This window comes from Rhodotorula toruloides (assembly GCF_000320785.1).
Source record: "Rhodotorula toruloides NP11 unplaced genomic scaffold Scaffold6, whole genome shotgun sequence".
In the NCBI taxonomy this organism is placed as follows: Eukaryota; Fungi; Basidiomycota; class Microbotryomycetes; order Sporidiobolales; family Sporidiobolaceae; genus Rhodotorula; species Rhodotorula toruloides.
This window is the reverse complement of record NW_015622966.1, coordinates 560,431-574,701: the sequence shown is the minus strand read 5'-3', so window position 1 is coordinate 574,701 and position 14,271 is coordinate 560,431. Positions and strand designations below refer to the sequence as shown.

At 60.8% G+C, this 14,271-nt stretch overlaps 8 protein-coding genes across 8 annotated transcripts; 4 read left to right on the top strand and 4 right to left on the bottom strand.

The window, feature by feature from the left end:
• Positions 1 to 770: 770 nt before the first annotated feature.
• Positions 771 to 1,121, bottom strand: RHTO_07306 (uncharacterized protein; the record flags this gene model as incomplete). The annotated part of the gene is made up of 2 exons (XM_016420964.1): positions 771 to 982; positions 1,052 to 1,121. The coding sequence occupies 2 exons, from the start codon at positions 1,119 to 1,121 to the stop codon at positions 771 to 773; spliced, it is 282 nt and encodes a 93-aa protein (XP_016274691.1).
• Positions 1,122 to 1,445: 324 nt separating this feature from the next.
• RHTO_07305 (uncharacterized protein) lies at positions 1,446 to 2,817 on the top strand (the record flags this gene model as incomplete). The annotated part of the gene is made up of 6 exons (XM_016420963.1): positions 1,446 to 1,550; positions 1,605 to 1,691; positions 1,751 to 1,813; positions 1,868 to 1,960; positions 2,022 to 2,361; positions 2,474 to 2,817. 6 exons carry the CDS (start codon positions 1,446 to 1,448, stop codon positions 2,815 to 2,817), a joined length of 1,032 nt encoding a protein of 343 aa, XP_016274690.1.
• Positions 2,818 to 3,236: 419 nt separating this feature from the next.
• RHTO_07304 (septin AspB) lies at positions 3,237 to 5,272 on the bottom strand (the record flags this gene model as incomplete). The annotated part of the gene is made up of 11 exons (XM_016420962.1): positions 3,237 to 3,272; positions 3,344 to 3,584; positions 3,649 to 3,917; positions 3,987 to 4,203; positions 4,285 to 4,419; positions 4,485 to 4,566; positions 4,654 to 4,782; positions 4,841 to 4,867; positions 4,925 to 4,969; positions 5,041 to 5,100; positions 5,245 to 5,272. The coding sequence occupies 11 exons, from the start codon at positions 5,270 to 5,272 to the stop codon at positions 3,237 to 3,239; spliced, it is 1,269 nt and encodes a 422-aa protein (XP_016274689.1).
• Positions 5,273 to 5,558: 286 nt separating this feature from the next.
• Positions 5,559 to 6,729, top strand: RHTO_07303 (U2 small nuclear ribonucleoprotein A'; the record flags this gene model as incomplete). Its single annotated transcript, XM_016420961.1, has 6 exons — positions 5,559 to 5,566; positions 5,639 to 5,712; positions 5,773 to 6,158; positions 6,226 to 6,471; positions 6,552 to 6,589; positions 6,654 to 6,729. 6 exons carry the CDS (start codon positions 5,559 to 5,561, stop codon positions 6,727 to 6,729), a joined length of 828 nt encoding a protein of 275 aa, XP_016274688.1.
• Positions 6,730 to 6,914: 185 nt separating this feature from the next.
• RHTO_07302 (uncharacterized protein) lies at positions 6,915 to 7,984 on the top strand (the record flags this gene model as incomplete). The annotated part of the gene is made up of 4 exons (XM_016420960.1): positions 6,915 to 7,109; positions 7,169 to 7,670; positions 7,730 to 7,824; positions 7,889 to 7,984. The coding sequence occupies 4 exons, from the start codon at positions 6,915 to 6,917 to the stop codon at positions 7,982 to 7,984; spliced, it is 888 nt and encodes a 295-aa protein (XP_016274687.1).
• A 79-nt stretch (positions 7,985 to 8,063) lies between these two features.
• Positions 8,064 to 10,230, bottom strand: RHTO_07301 (protein kinase-like domain containing protein; the record flags this gene model as incomplete). Its single annotated transcript, XM_016420959.1, has 6 exons — positions 8,064 to 8,298; positions 8,364 to 8,671; positions 8,724 to 8,801; positions 8,857 to 8,871; positions 8,938 to 9,474; positions 9,619 to 10,230. The coding sequence occupies 6 exons, from the start codon at positions 10,228 to 10,230 to the stop codon at positions 8,064 to 8,066; spliced, it is 1,785 nt and encodes a 594-aa protein (XP_016274686.1).
• Positions 10,231 to 10,781: 551 nt separating this feature from the next.
• RHTO_07300 (uncharacterized protein) lies at positions 10,782 to 11,506 on the top strand (the record flags this gene model as incomplete). Its single annotated transcript, XM_016420958.1, has 3 exons — positions 10,782 to 11,187; positions 11,247 to 11,341; positions 11,411 to 11,506. 3 exons carry the CDS (start codon positions 10,782 to 10,784, stop codon positions 11,504 to 11,506), a joined length of 597 nt encoding a protein of 198 aa, XP_016274685.1.
• A 113-nt stretch (positions 11,507 to 11,619) lies between these two features.
• On the bottom strand, positions 11,620 to 13,998 carry RHTO_07299 (protein kinase-like domain containing protein; the record flags this gene model as incomplete). The annotated part of the gene is made up of 7 exons (XM_016420957.1): positions 11,620 to 11,842; positions 11,901 to 12,208; positions 12,266 to 12,331; positions 12,388 to 12,435; positions 12,465 to 13,169; positions 13,223 to 13,662; positions 13,719 to 13,998. The coding sequence occupies 7 exons, from the start codon at positions 13,996 to 13,998 to the stop codon at positions 11,620 to 11,622; spliced, it is 2,070 nt and encodes a 689-aa protein (XP_016274684.1).
• Between the last annotated feature and the right edge of the window lie 273 nt (positions 13,999 to 14,271).

The window sequence follows — 14,271 nt, the reverse complement described above, 5'->3', positions numbered from 1 at the left end:
CTTGGCAGAGCGGAATGTCGTCAGGACGCCAGCAGGACTGCGCCTCATCGACCTTGGCCGCGCAAGGAGAGCCGAGGAGCACGAACTCGCACAGGAAATGGAGCAGCTGAAGAAGGTGTTGGCGGGCGAAGCGCACTGGATCGACTACAGCTTCCTGGGCTATTACATTTGGTAGCCGCTCGCCCTCCCCTCCTTCATTCCTCTCGCTCTCCCATCCTCTTCCCATCCTCTACACAGACATCGAGTCCAATCAGTGACCAGTTCGTATTGTGTCGAGTTGCGGTAGTCTGCTTGCGGCGAGATCTCCAGGTCGTCTAGTCACGTCCTAGGCGCAGCATGCTCCGTCTTCCGCTGCGAGCACAGCGCACAACAATGGTGAGCGGTGAGCAACGGCCGAGAGGAGACGAAGACGCACCTTGAGCTCCGTCGAAGCCGTTTGAGCGCGGTCGACGAACTCCGACCGGTGCGTTTGCGAGTCAATCGCAGCGAGACGGCGTAGAAGTGCGCCTGTAGAGTATATCCGTCGGTGAAAGATGACCGGACAACCCGAGAGCGCAACGCACCGACCGTTTAGGGATCTCTCGCCGGGGAGTTGGCGGATCCCTACACCTGGTGTGCGCGTCAAGCACGCGTCTGGCTCAGCCGAAGTGCACAACAGTACTGTGGGATCCATTCGTCAGCTCAGCGCCGCGGAAAGAAACGCTTGAGATGGGGCACGCACTCTGCCAGCGCTCCTGCAAGCTTGTACGCCGCTTCCGAGCCGTTCCGCCTCACTCGTCTGCCCCGAATGTCGCCATCTCGTATCCCTCATTTCCTCCACGCCCATCCAGGAAAGCTCGTCTCGACGACCGTGATGAAGCGCTCAACTCGCGATACCCTCCACCTCCCGAATCCCACTCGGCCCGCTTCGACGACCGGTAATGCCTGTTGACCCAGCCGCGGAACAATTGAACGAGTTGAGGACCCATGCACGTCGACAGGACTGCGCCGGGAGGAGTTGTGAGCGAGTTTGAACCTGATGCTGATGAGAATCGCGAGGAGGCGAACGCACTCAGGTAGAACACGAAGCTCGCGCCGAACAAGCTCAGCAGCACAATCAACCACGACAGCGAGCTGTTCATTCTGCTCAAGCCAGATCGAGGCGTTGTGGGTGAGCGAGAGGGGCGGACAGAGCAAAGTCGCGGGTTGCCCTCCTCCAAGTCGCTATGGACAGCTCTCGCTCGCTGAGCCACTTCGTTCGCTGGCCCCGTACGGTTCATTGAGATGGCCTGGGCTGCTACAAGAAGTCTCCCGGCTCAGCGGCGCTGTCCGCAGCCCGACTCGTCGCCCGGATCCTCCGTCCCACCCTCGACTCCTGTCCCCGCACGCTCTTCGAGTCCAGCCTGCTTCCACCATGCTCGCTGGAGACTTGTCGGTCGCTTCTACAAGCCCGCTGCTCGCTCAGGATGAACCATATGTCGACTGCTGCTCGTCCCCCTTCACCCACCGCTCCTCCTCTTCGCCGTCCCTCACCGCTTGGCCGCCGTTCGATCATTGCGCAAGACGACGGTGTGAGCTTCGTGTAGGCCCCGGACGCTTGAAGAGATGCTGAGCTTCGCCTGCAGACTCTCGTCGTTGCCGACCCAGCGCCAGCTCGCTCGTCGAGCGTACCGCCAGTCCAGATACCAGCGACCACGAGGCCTCCATCGCCGGTCACTTCTCTTCTTTCTCGCTTGCTCAAGCGGGCCCAGCTGACGCAGAGGTTGTGCAGGGTTCCGCTTCGGCACCCTTGCGAGTTCCGCTCCAACAGGCGACGCAGACCAGTCGACGAGAGGTGCGGTCACGCTGGTCTTCCGTCTTCACACGCTGACTTGTGGTGTGCGCGCAGCTCCAAAAGATCGACTGTCAGGACTTGCAGCTCAAGCTTGCGAGCGTGCAGCGCGAATTCGCCGGACTCGCCAAGTCTCTCGTCAAAGTGCAGGTGCGTTTGCCGGTCAAGACGGAGAAACAGCAACCTGAGTCTCCTCCATCTCGTCTCACAGGCCCGTATCAGTCAGTATTGGTCAGTCCCGCAACGATCCGTTCGCGGGCAAATGAAGACGCTCGTCTCGTCGCTCGTCCTCAACGCCAGCTACCTCGCCAAGTACCTCACCTCGATCTCGTACGCCGCACGCAAGATCCTGAACTTTGTCGCGACGTGCATCCGCGAGTCGCACGGCCTGCACGACTTTCACGCCAACCAGGACTTGAAGCCGGTCCTCGACGAACTTCGCCTCCTCCAGTCTCACTGGCAGGCGCTCGAAAAGGCCGAGGCAAAGTACGGCGCTTTGCTCAGCGAATCGACGCTCGTCCTCGAGGCGGCGATGAATCCTGACGGCTGGAGTGCGTCTCTTTCGCTGGTCAAGCTCTGAGCCAATGACGAAGCCGCATCTGCTTCATTCGGCGCTCTCGATAAGAATGGCGCACGCTGACCGCGACTTCGCCTTTTCTACAGCACCCGGCACTCCCCTCTCGCAACCCACCCTCGAACTCGCGGCCTGCCACCACCCGCTTCTCACCTCCTTCTCCTCCCTGTCAACCTTCTTCTCCACCCTCGTCCTCTCAACCTGGAAACCCCCGCTCCTCTCGCCAAACGACGTCAAGGCCGCCGCCGCGTCGTGGCGAGAAGTCGAGACGGCGGGCAAGAAAACAAGCAAGCAGGTCGCAAAGGTTGTGCGCGAGGTGGTCAACAAGACGGTCGAGATGAGCTTTGCGAGCAAGGATGAGGGCGCGGCAATATGGGCAACGTTTGAGGGAAGCAGCGGAACGCACAAGGGGAGGAGCGGCAACGCAGAGTGAACGAGCGTGCGACGAAGAGCGGCTTGTAGCGATAGATTCTCCTCGTAGAACGACTCTTGGGCTAATCGCATCGGTGCCTGTAACGAGCATACACGACCACGACCGGGAGGACGAGCGAGGGCAGAGTCTGAACTGCAAGTACGGAAACGAAGCGAGGGTAACGAAAGGAGGTCGTCTACCAGAGGAGCGACTAAGATCGAGGAGGATTGGCACAGGGGAAAACAAACGAAGAGATGGCTGCGAATGGAAGGAGAAAGTCCGTGGCGAGGCGGGGGAAGGCTGAACTAAGGTATCTTGGGGAAAGCAGGGTGACGAAGCGAGGCGAGCGGGAACCCCGAAAAAGGCGAGGCGAGGTGGGCGAGCGTCGTGAGCGAGTCGTGAGACGAAGAGAGGCGTTCGTGACGAGGCGGCGAGAGAAACTATGCGCGCAAGAAGCCCTTCTTTTTCGTCTGCTGCTGTTGACGTCGAGCGAGTCGATGTCAACTTGCGTTAGCAAATGACGACGAGACATCGCAGGCAAGCGCACCTTTTCCGGCGTCAACGGCCTTCCCTGCTCGAGGCGCCTCTTCTTCTCCTCGAGATCGATGCGCTGCTTCTCGAGCGCCTCCTTCATCTCGCGGTGGCGCGCGTAGAGCTCCTCCTCCGACTGCTTGAGTTTGGCCTCCTTCTCGTTGACCTTTTGCTGGAAGACCATCTTCATCTCGGCCTCCATCTTTGCGAGCTTGGCCTCGTGCAAGGCGCGCTCCTCCGCCATCTTGGCCGCCGGGCTGCGGGCGGGTCGTGAGGACGTCAGCAACGGTCGCGCTTGGCAGGAAAGCGAGAGCAACGCACTTGACCTCCTTGAAGACCGAGTGATCCTGCGCGACACCCATCGCCAACAACTTCTCCGTCCTGTAGTTCTCGTACAAAGCGCCATTCGTGTGCTCCTTCAACTCCTCCATGTGCGTGCGGATGAGCATCTGCCGCAGCTTGACGAAGTCGCAATGGTCCTCGTTGTCGACCTCGATGGTGCCCCATGGGTAGGCGCGTCCGCGTGCTTGTCGGCCATCGGGAGTCGAAACCACCGTGTCGGAGCCGACAACGGCGAAGGGGATCTTGCGCTGTAGGATGGAAGCCGCGGTGAGTGCGCGCGACTTCGCGGGCAACCTCGAAGCGACAAATGGACTCACGACAATCTCCTCGTTCTCAGCCAATGTCTCCTCGTCCTCCAACTCGTACTGCGGCGCCTGGTAGATCTCGATGCGGTGGTGTGCGAGGTCGGACATGATGCGCGCCTTGAACTGGACGATCTCGTCGTCGGTGAGCGTGTCGGCTTTTGCGATGACAGGGATGAGGTTGACACGAGTGTGGAGGCGACGCATGAACTCGATGTCGACGGGCTTGAGACTGTGAGTTCATGCGCATGGAAACTGTCAGCGAGACTTTCAAGAAACAGAGCCGACGGGTCTTCCGAGACGAGCCACTCACGAGTGACCGGTCGGCTCGATGAAGTACAAGCAGGCATGGACGCGGTTGTCGACCATCTTCTGACGGTTGACGCGGTTCTCCTGCTCGAGGTAGGCGTCGAAGCGGGCCTCGATGTTGTCGAGAATGGGTTTCCAGCTGGATTCGCGTCGCATGATCCGTTAGCGGGTGTTTGATCGGGGTAGGAGATGATATGTGCGCACCCGTCCTCGTTGTTGATGAAGTCGCCGTAGCCGGGCGTGTCAACAACGGTCAGTCGCAGCCTGACGCCGTTCTCCTCAATGTCTGCGCCGCGACAAACAGCGCAAGGTCAGCGCGTTTTTCGTAAGAAACGATCTGCTGCGCGTGCGCAGGAAACAGTGTGCGACGCACCCGCCGTGATACTCTCGATCGCGACCGTCTGCGGCCTCTCGTGATGCGGCGCAGGAACGTTCTTCTTCGCATAGAGGCTCGTGTTGAAGAGAGTGTTGATCAAAGTCGACTTGCCGAGGCCGGACTCGCCTGTGAATGCACAATGGGTCAGTGCGAGCGGAAGAAGGGAGCGAAGGAGCGAACGAACCGACGACCATGGCGGTAAAGTGGAAGCCTGTCGGCGAGTGCGGTCAGCCAGCGCGCATGGAAGAAGTCAGTGCAGCGAACTCACCCTTGCGCACCGACCTGCGGTGGTACTGGTTCGGCAGGTTGGCGACTGCGAGCTCCACCAGGCGAGGTCAGTTCCGGGCGGCAGTCTCGTCTCAGGCGCGACGAGCGGGGACTGACATCCGACGAATCCACCAAGTTTCTTCTGAATGACATTGTGAGCAGGCGCTGCGCCGTCCACTGCGAGCGAGAGCGTGCGAACGGGTCGAAAGGGGTCCGCGAGCGGGGGAAGGGGGCGTGTCGAGGCGAACGGCGAGGTGTTGGTGTGAGCGGGCAAGGTCAGTGGGCTCGTACGAGTCTAACGAGTGCAATGGAGGCACGCACGCTGTCCCTGGTGGGCGTCGTGCGACATTGCCGGCTGCTGATGAGGGGGAGAGGTGTGAGGACGAGAGGAAAGGGTCGCTCGGCGTGGAAAGGGTGTGCGGGTGTCCTGCGAGTACCGAGAGTATCTGTAGAGCACTCCTTAGCCAGCAACAGCCTCGAAAGCGAGAGGGCCCAGGTTCAACCCTTCACTCCACACCTCTCCCTCACCACACACGCTCGACTTCGCTGTTGGACTGCTTGACTGGCTCAGAGTGGACCGGTAGACTCTCACTGGACTTGCTGGAGGATAGCTGCGCGCGCCGCTCGCTCGAATCATGGTCCGGTGAGCCTCTCGTCCTCACTCGCATCTCATGCGCACACAACGCTCACCACGCCGCACACACGCCACACGCAGCCTCGATGCAGACCTCATTGCTCGGACGCCTTCGGTCTTGAGCCCCCTGAAAGACCGCGAGCTCGATCTGCGAGGTACGCCTCGTCTTGCTCACCGCTCCGCTCTCCCACACTCACCGCGATTCACCGAAACAGGGCACAAGATCCCTGCCATCGAGAACTTGGGTGTCACAAAGGACCAGCTAGACTCGCTCGACCTCACCGACAACGCCATCACCTCCGTCTCCAACTTTCCCCTGCTCCGCCGCCTCTCCCAGCTCCTCCTCGCCAACAACCCCGTCCGCACCGTCTCTCCCTCTATCGCAACCAGCCTGCCCAACCTCCGCACCCTCATCCTCACGAACTCGGCAGTCCCGAAGGACTCGCTCGCCGTCCTGGGAGACACGCTGGGCAAGTGCAGGAAACTCGAGATGCTGAGTCTGAAGGGCGCGCCTGTCGCTCAGGCGGAACACTACAAGGAGTGGATCGTGTTCAAGTGTGAGAAGCTGAGGTCGCTCGACTTTGAGCGGGTGCAGCTCAAGGTACGTCTGGCTGTTCCCTTCCTTTCGTCTTGCTGTCTTCGGGCTCACCCGAAGCTGTACTCGCCAGGACCGCGAACACGCCCGCTCGCTCTTCCTCACCGCCGCCGGCGAACCGACTCCCCTTCACACCTCCTTCCTCTCCGCCGTTGCAACCGGTTCCGCCGCACCGTCGCTCGTACCGAAGACGTTCGAGCCGGGCGTCGAGCCTGCGAGTGTGGAGAAGGCTGCGGCGGGCAAGGCTGGAAGGTTGTTGACCAAGGAGGAGAAGGAGAGGGTGCGGAAGGCGATCGAGGGAGCGGAGAGTGTCGAGGAGGTGAGTCGCATTCGGTTCGGCTTTCGTTGCGCATGTCGAACCAACAAGCTCAACGTCCTACCGTCCACCTCCGCTCGCAGATCCGCCGCCTCCAGCGCATGCTCGCGCAAGGTTTCGTGTATGTCACTCTTCTCTCTCTCTCACACTTATCCACCCTGCTCACCCGTCTCTCGCTCGCACAGTCCGACGGAGAAGGACCTGCGAGACCTAGACCGGCAAAAATCCCGAACAGCGAACGGGAACGCGATGCAAGAGTAGTCAGTGTGTGCGAAGGAGGGACGCAATGTACTTGTCGTGTATTTCTTTGACTCCGTTCTTCGTGGTCGTGCTTTGTGCGAGTCCTGCGTCACTGTAGAGCGCTCAGAAAGCGCTCGAAAGCGTTGTGACCGGCGAACAACATGCCTACACAGCCTTTCCTCATCTCTTCCCCTTTGACCGCTCGCATGTTCCGCTCTCTCGCTCGCAGCGCCCTCGAAGGGGTGCAGAAAGTCCCTGACGCGCTCGCTCGACATGCCAGTACCGCTGCGCAACCGCCTGAGCCCGCTCACCCTGCTGCTGAACCACCCAGTAAGACCCCGAGGAAAAGGACGAGGTACGACGCGCTGAGGGAGTTGCCGGCTGCGCCGTGGCGACTAGCGGTACGTAAAGCTCGCTCTTGTACGTCAGGACCGCCCTCTGATCCCCTGGGCGCCTGCAGTTCCGCTCTCTTCCTTACGATGCCGCCAATACCGTCCTCTTCCCCTCGAAATCCGCGCAGCCGCTCCAGTTCAACATTACGAACACCCTCTTCAGCATGAGATGCTTCCCCATGCCAACCCGCCATCCAAACGGAAACCCTTATCCAATCCCTCGCTCCGCTTCAAGAGACCTCCCTTCGCCTCCCCCTACGTTCGCCGGCCTGACAGACGACGACCCGTCACACCTCGACCCCTTCCTCTCGACTCCCGAGGATGTGCGGAAACATCTCGCGAGGCTGAAGAAGCAGAAGAAGCCGTACACAATGGACCTGACGATCATGGCAGGCAAGAAGAAGGTGCACAAGAGCGCGTGTATTCGCGACCGGTGTAAGAGGCGGTTCAGAGAGGCGGTGAGGATGGTTGTCGTGCGCGGAGCACGGAAGGATGAGAATGCGCCGGGAGGAATCGCGGTCAGCGAGGAGGTTGTTGGCGAGACGGGCCCGAGAAAGTGGTTGATGGCTGGTGCGTGGCGCACTTACGGCGCTCCTGTTGTCCGCTTTGCTCACTATCACGGCTCGCAGGTTACTGCTACGTTGTCACGATCGACCTTGAGATGTACCGACATCCTCTACCGGACCTCGTCGAGCACGTCCGGACCGCGCTGACAAACCTGAAGGTGCGGAACGCTCGCTCTTGTCCGTTTGCTCTCCGCTCACCATCGTTCCGCCCCCTGCTCGTAGCGGCGAGCGGAACAGGCTACGCTCGACGCGCAACTGGACGACCTGGAGATCTCGCCGCGCGCGAGAGAGCCGGACGAAGCAGTCACTGCAGATTGATGTATTGACTTGTGCACAAGCTGCACAGACGTTGCAGAGAGAGAGGAAGCGCGAGAGGCGGATTGCGAAGCGAGCGAGGCTACCAACCGTAATGATAGCCCAGGAAGCTGTAAACGAGCCAGTCTGCTTCGCCCGCCAACACCTTCTTCAGCTGTTCCATCTCCCGCGCGCACTCGTGTCCCTCGGCTCTCCTTGCACGGCCAAGGTCGATGAGGCGCAGTCCTGCAGGGGTCCTGACGACATTCCGCTCTGCCAAGTCGCCGTGGACGTAGCCGCGTTGGTGGAGCTGCTCGACGATCTCGATCACAGCATCGCTGATGCGTACCGAAGCGTCAGCGAGGTTGCGCTGATCAGGCAGCTAGAGCAACCTGGAACGCACCTCTCTTTCCTCCAATCTTCGAGGGCCTCGCCCGCCTCTGTGACAAGCAAGTAGTGCGACTCGTTCGTCGACTCGAAGAATCCGGCGTAACCAACGAGAAAGTCGGCTGCGTCGTCCTGCCGGTAGAGCTCGTCGAAGATTGCTCCCTCGTTGAGCAGTTCTGTGGCGCGCTCGTCCGCAACCCACGCCTTCTTGAAAACGAGGTTGAGGGCGGTGCTCTTGGCAACGGAGAGAGAATCGACCTTGCTCAGAAGCTTGTCCAGGACGACGGTCGGTACATGGTCGGTGGCGGGCTGCGAGTCTCGCGCCTGCGGGAAAGCGGAGTCAGCGGGAAGCGTCGAGATCGAGGAACAAGCCTACCGTTGCGAGCTCGAACGTGGTTGGATCCGAGCGTCCCCGTCCTTCTCCCCACCAAGCCACGACCAACTCGAATCGAAGCTGCCGGCGAGACAAACATCAGTTGCGGCAAACAAGGTAGGGGACGAAAACGGACCGGCAAAGCGAGCTTCTTCCGTGAGTCGAGGAGACAGCTGTCAGCAGGATAGGCATGACAAGGTGACGGATGCGAATGAACCTGGATGTCTTTCGCTCTCAGTCGCGTCGCGAGAAGAGACGACAAGGGAAAGTGTCGACCACCGCGCGCCTCGCCACCTCCTGCAACACCTCCTGCGCGGCCTCCGGTGCCGCCACTGCGCCCGGCCTCCGTACCGTCCGACTCCTGGTTCCCCTTCGCACCCGACTTGTCGCTCGCCCTTTTCGCCATTTCCAGCGCACGCAGCGCCTCCTCCGCTTTGGCTTGTGACTTGAAGGCGACAGAAGGCTGAATTGTGGACTTCAAGGCTTCGTCGAGGGAGAAGCCGGGAGGCGGAGGAAGGGTAGGGTTGAGGCGATGCATAAGGGCGTGGGCGAAGAAGAGCAGGCGCAGCGGGTAGTTGGCGAGAGATTCCATCCGAGTAAAGCCCAGACGGCCATACGCCTCACCGTCGATGATGTCGAGTCTGCCGAGGACGACGAAGAAGACGGAGCCGTTCGTGATGATGAGCGGGATGTACGGGTTTTCCACGCCCGCGTGCTGCGACCTTCGAATTTGTGACGTCATGATTGAGTTGATCTGGAAGAAGCAACGTCAGCTTGGTGAGCAGGTGAGGGAATAAGATGAACTCGCGTGAACGAGAAAGCGGAGCGTCGCGTCGAGGGGCCGCAACATCCCGCTTCGTTCATCCCAATAGTTCGGCGTACCTCCCGTCGTATTCACCATGCACGGGTAGACGCCCATAGCCAGCGCTTTCGTACGTCCCTCTTCCAACGTCTCGTCCAGCACTGCCTTGATTGCCGAAGCCGCGCCTTCCCATCCACCGCCCAACCACCTGCTCAGTACGAGATCGGCAGACGTTACCGGCCACATGTTCGCGCGATTCCCCGCCGTGTCGGGTCCGATTGTCCAGATGTCGCCGTCGATATCGCTGAGGCTTCGGGCAGACGGGATGAGATCTTGGGAGAGCCAGTGCCCCAGCTGTGCCTCGCTGTAGTACGTGGTCGGCTCGATACCGAGCTCTTCGGGACGGTACAATGTGGGCGGGAGGTGGAGGTAGTCGTGAGGGTGCTGGCGGGCGTTAGAGAAGTAGCCCGCCATCTGACGGCGAACAGCTTCGAAATAGGAGATCTCCGTTTCGTTGATGGGTTCGATGGTCAAGGGTATAGCTGCTTCTCGCCCGCCAATCTCGTCCGGACGGATTACGCGCTGGGTCAGAGGGGGCGTGAGCCTCACCCTCTCACCAGCTGCGATAGCTGCCAGCTCGGTCGAGGTAGGTGTGCAGACGAAGTTTCGAGGAGGTATTCGGGTATTCAAAGCCTGTTTCATACGCATGTAGGCGTTGCTGTACGGCCGGAGTCGACGTAGCGGGAGGCAGGGGAAGGGAGGAGAGAGGCGACGTCAAGGGTCGCCGCAGCTGGCCGGACGAGCATGCGAGGGAGACTAAAGGAGCAGTTCTGAACCGTACACGCGCGCACAGCATCGTCGAGCGAGTCGAAGCGGAGTGGACAGAGGCGACCTCCATCGCTTGACCTTGGACCGCTCACATACGCCGCTTACCCGCTTCGTGGGACGCTGAACGATGGCAGGTGCTCATGAAAGTGCTCTATCGACATGCTAGTACCGCCGTCCGGGTCGCAGAGGTGCCTCACCCAGCTGCTCGACCACTCGGAGGAGGACAAGGAGATGAGGAAAGGGTGGCACGGTGAGGCAGTTGCGGGCTGTACGGTACTGATCAGCGGTGCGTGGAGCGCTTCTCCAACCCCTCTTCGCACGCTGACCTGCTCGGACGCTTGCAGTGCCGCTCCCTTCCTCGACACGACCAATGTCGTCCTCTCGTCTCTGCTTTCCCGCTCCAGTTCAACACCTCCAACACCCTCTTCAGCATGAGATGCTTCCCCATGCCAACCCGCCATCCAAACGGAAACCCTTATCCAATCCCTCGCTCCGCTTCAGTAGACCTCCCTTCGCCTCCCCCTACGTTCGCCGGCCTGACAGACGACGACCCGTCACACCTCGACCCCTTCCTCTCGACTCCCGAGGATGTGCGGAAACATCTCGCGAGGCTGAAGAAGCAGAAGAAGCCGTACACAATGGACCTGACGATCATGGCGGCCAAGAAGAAGGTGCACAAGAGCGCGTGTATACGCGACCGGTGTAAGAGGCGGTTCAGGGAGGCGGTGAGGATGGTTGTCGTACGCGGAGCGCGGAAGGATGAGACTGCGCCGGGAAGAATCGCGGTCAGCAAGGAGGTTGTCGGCGAGACGGGCCCGAGGAAGTGGTTGATGGCTGGTGCGTGGCGCACTTACGGCGCTCCTGTTCTCCGCTTTGCTCACTATCACGCTTTGCAGGTTACTGCTACGTTGTCACGATCGACCTTGAGATGTACCGACATCCTCTACCGGACCTCGTCGAGCACGTCCGGACCGCGCTGACAAGCCTGAAGGTGCGGAATGCTCGCTCCTGTCCATTTGCTCTCCTCTCCGCTCACCATCATTCCGCGTCCTGCTCGCAGCGGCGAGCGGAACAGGCTACGCTCGACGCGCAACTGGACGACCTGGAGATCTCGCCGCCCGCGAGAGAGCCGGACGACCTGCAAGGCTCTCATTGACGGAGTAGGTAGTAGTTGCGGAGCCAATCGAATGTATTCTGCAGAGAGTGCGGAGGGAGGGTAACAACGACAAGTCTCGGAAGTACAGAAAGGTTGCAGAGAGGTGAAGGAAACTAGTAGCCCAACCATCCGTAGTCAAGCTCGTCCGCGTCTCCAGCCAGCACCTTCTTCAGCTGCTCCATTTCCCGCGCGCAATCCTCAGGACTCGCCTTCCTCGCCCGTCCCAGGTCGACGAGGCGAGGTCCACGAGGGGTCTTGACGATGTTCCGCTCAGCCAAGTCGCCGTGAACGTAGCCGTGTCGGTGGAGCTGCTCGACGATGCGGGTAATGGCGTCCCTGGCGTGGGGAGGGAATGTCAGCAAGGCCGCGTGGAGGAATCGAAGGCAGCACGCACTTCTGATGCCTCCAGTCCTGGAGGGGCTCGCCCGCTTCCGTCGCGAGGCAGTAGTGCGAGCGCAATGCCGACGAGTAGCACCCCACGTAATGGACGAGATAGTCGTCGACGTGCTCGTCCTTGTTGAGCTCCTCGAAGCAGGCTTTCTCGTTGAGAAGTTCCGGAAAGAGGTCGTCTGCGACCCACACTTGCTTGAGCACGAGATTGAGAGCGGTGCTCTTGGCGACGATCATCGTGTTGTTCTCGGCGAGAAGGTGATCCAGCAGCACTGTCGGAACGTTGTCGCTCGCGAACGGAGGTGGTCGGACCTGCAGGACAACGTAGTCAGCGCGAAGTGCTTTGCCTCATTGCGGCAAACGACTCACGGTCGATCCAAAGGTCCTAGGGAGCGAGAGCGAACCAAACCAGGCGGCGACAAGGTTGAAGATCGGCTGCAAAAAGACAAAGTCAGCTGGATCGGCCGATAAAGACCTGTGCGAGGGCGCACGGGGAGGTCAAGCTTGTCCTGCTTGAGGAATCGAAAGGTCAGCATTGCCTGTGCGAGGCAGACGGAAGATGACAAACCGGTTCTTCAGACGGAACAACTTCACCGGCACCCTGCGGCTCTTCTTTACCACTCCTGAGCCAAGTCATCCTCTCAACGTCCTTCGCATCGGCTGGAAACCCCCCTCTAAACTTGCCGGCGGGAGCGCTCCTGCCTTCGCCGCCACCGCCCTTTTCGGCGCCTGTCTTCGTCGAACCGCCTTTCTTTCCGCCTCCGCCGCCACCTCCGCGCGGACCAGGTCCGCCCGCTCCTCCGCCTTTCCCGCCTCTCCCGCGTCTCCCGCCTCTCCCGCCCCTACCGCCTCTCCCGCCTCTCCCGCCTCCACGGCTATTGCCCTGACCGCTTCCGCCTCGGCTATCCTGCTGCTCCTCCTCGCCGAGCAAGCGTTGTAGGGCCTCGACAGCCTCCTCGCTGAGGTTGCAAACGTCGGAAGGAGTCGAAGTTGCTGCCAGGATGTTCTCGGGCAGATAATCGGGAGGCGGGAGGATCGGAGGTGCGAGTTGGTGCATCAAGCTATGAGCGAATATGAGGTCGCGAAGCGGGAAGCCAGCGACTTGTTCAGCATCCGTGAATCCGAGGCGAGAGTACTCGATGCCGTCGAGAGTGAAGACGGTTGCGAGGACCGTGAAGAGAAGCGTGCCGTTCGTGACGACGAGGGGAACGAAGGGGTTGGCGAGCCCTCGGCTTTTCGAACGGCGGAAGCGCGATGTGATGATTGAGTTAATCTGGGAGGACAAGGGTAAGCCTAGGCTTGGAGAAGGGCAAAAAAGTCACGCACCTGATAAGCGAGTCGCAAGGCCGGCGTAAGCTTGGCCCACTCCCGCCGGTGCTTGTCCCAGAACATGATCTTGTCGTCAACAACGACGGTCGGCGGAAGCGTGCCCTGAGCGATGAGGAAGGCTACGCTTGCGCGCAACTCGGCGTCGGAAATTGCCTTCTCTTCGGTAATGGCTCCGTCCCAGCGGGCGCCGTCAGTGTCGCGATACGTCGTCACGCCCGCCGCAGTAACGTTCTTCGGAGGTGGTGGAAGGTCGGGCAGAGGACTAAAGCCGGCGTTGTAGTGGTCGTCGAGCGAGACGGTCCAATCATCGTCGCCCGTGACGACCGCGAGGAGATGGGCGACCGGGTCGAGGTCGACAGCCAGACGTGCTTGCAATGCCGCCTCGTTCGCATAAGTGCGAGGTTTCGGGTTGATAACATCGGTCGTGATCGGTTCGGCTGGTGGAGAGAGGCGTTCGGGCGCGCTCGCCAGAGATGCGAGATAGGCTGGGCACGCGCGGCGCTTGTGTACGACCTCTGACCGAGAGCGGCGATGCGTTCAATGGACAAGGGGATAGCGCAGCTTGTGCCATCGAGTTCAGTCGTGCGGATCCAGTCCCTCTGGGTCTGTCCGCTGCTCGCTGCTCCTGGTGACTTGCCGCCAGCTAGCTGTGCCGCCGAAGGGATCTCGTAGAGCTGCCTGCCGACGAAGGGCACCGCAAGCTTGGCCTGCACAGCTGCAATGATGGTAGACGCGCTCGTCTCGGTGCTCGAGGTGGAGGACGAGGCCGACATGCTCGCTAGCAAGACGCGCAGCTCTGCAGAGCGCTCTGTATCACAGCTGCGTCGCTCCGGAATCCAGCAAGCACTGATACCGCGGGTAGTAGACGAGCGAGAGCGGAGAGTGATGAGGAGAAGAGAAAGCAAGGCGGCAGGAGGGGACAAGGAGGTGCACAGGGCTGGCGACGGCATGCTACGAGCGTCTTTCGTACATCTGCTCGCGCTTGTTCTCCGTGCTTCCAGCCGCGCTCGTGCGAGCCGCTGCGTTGACTTCAGCTTCGCGCTTCG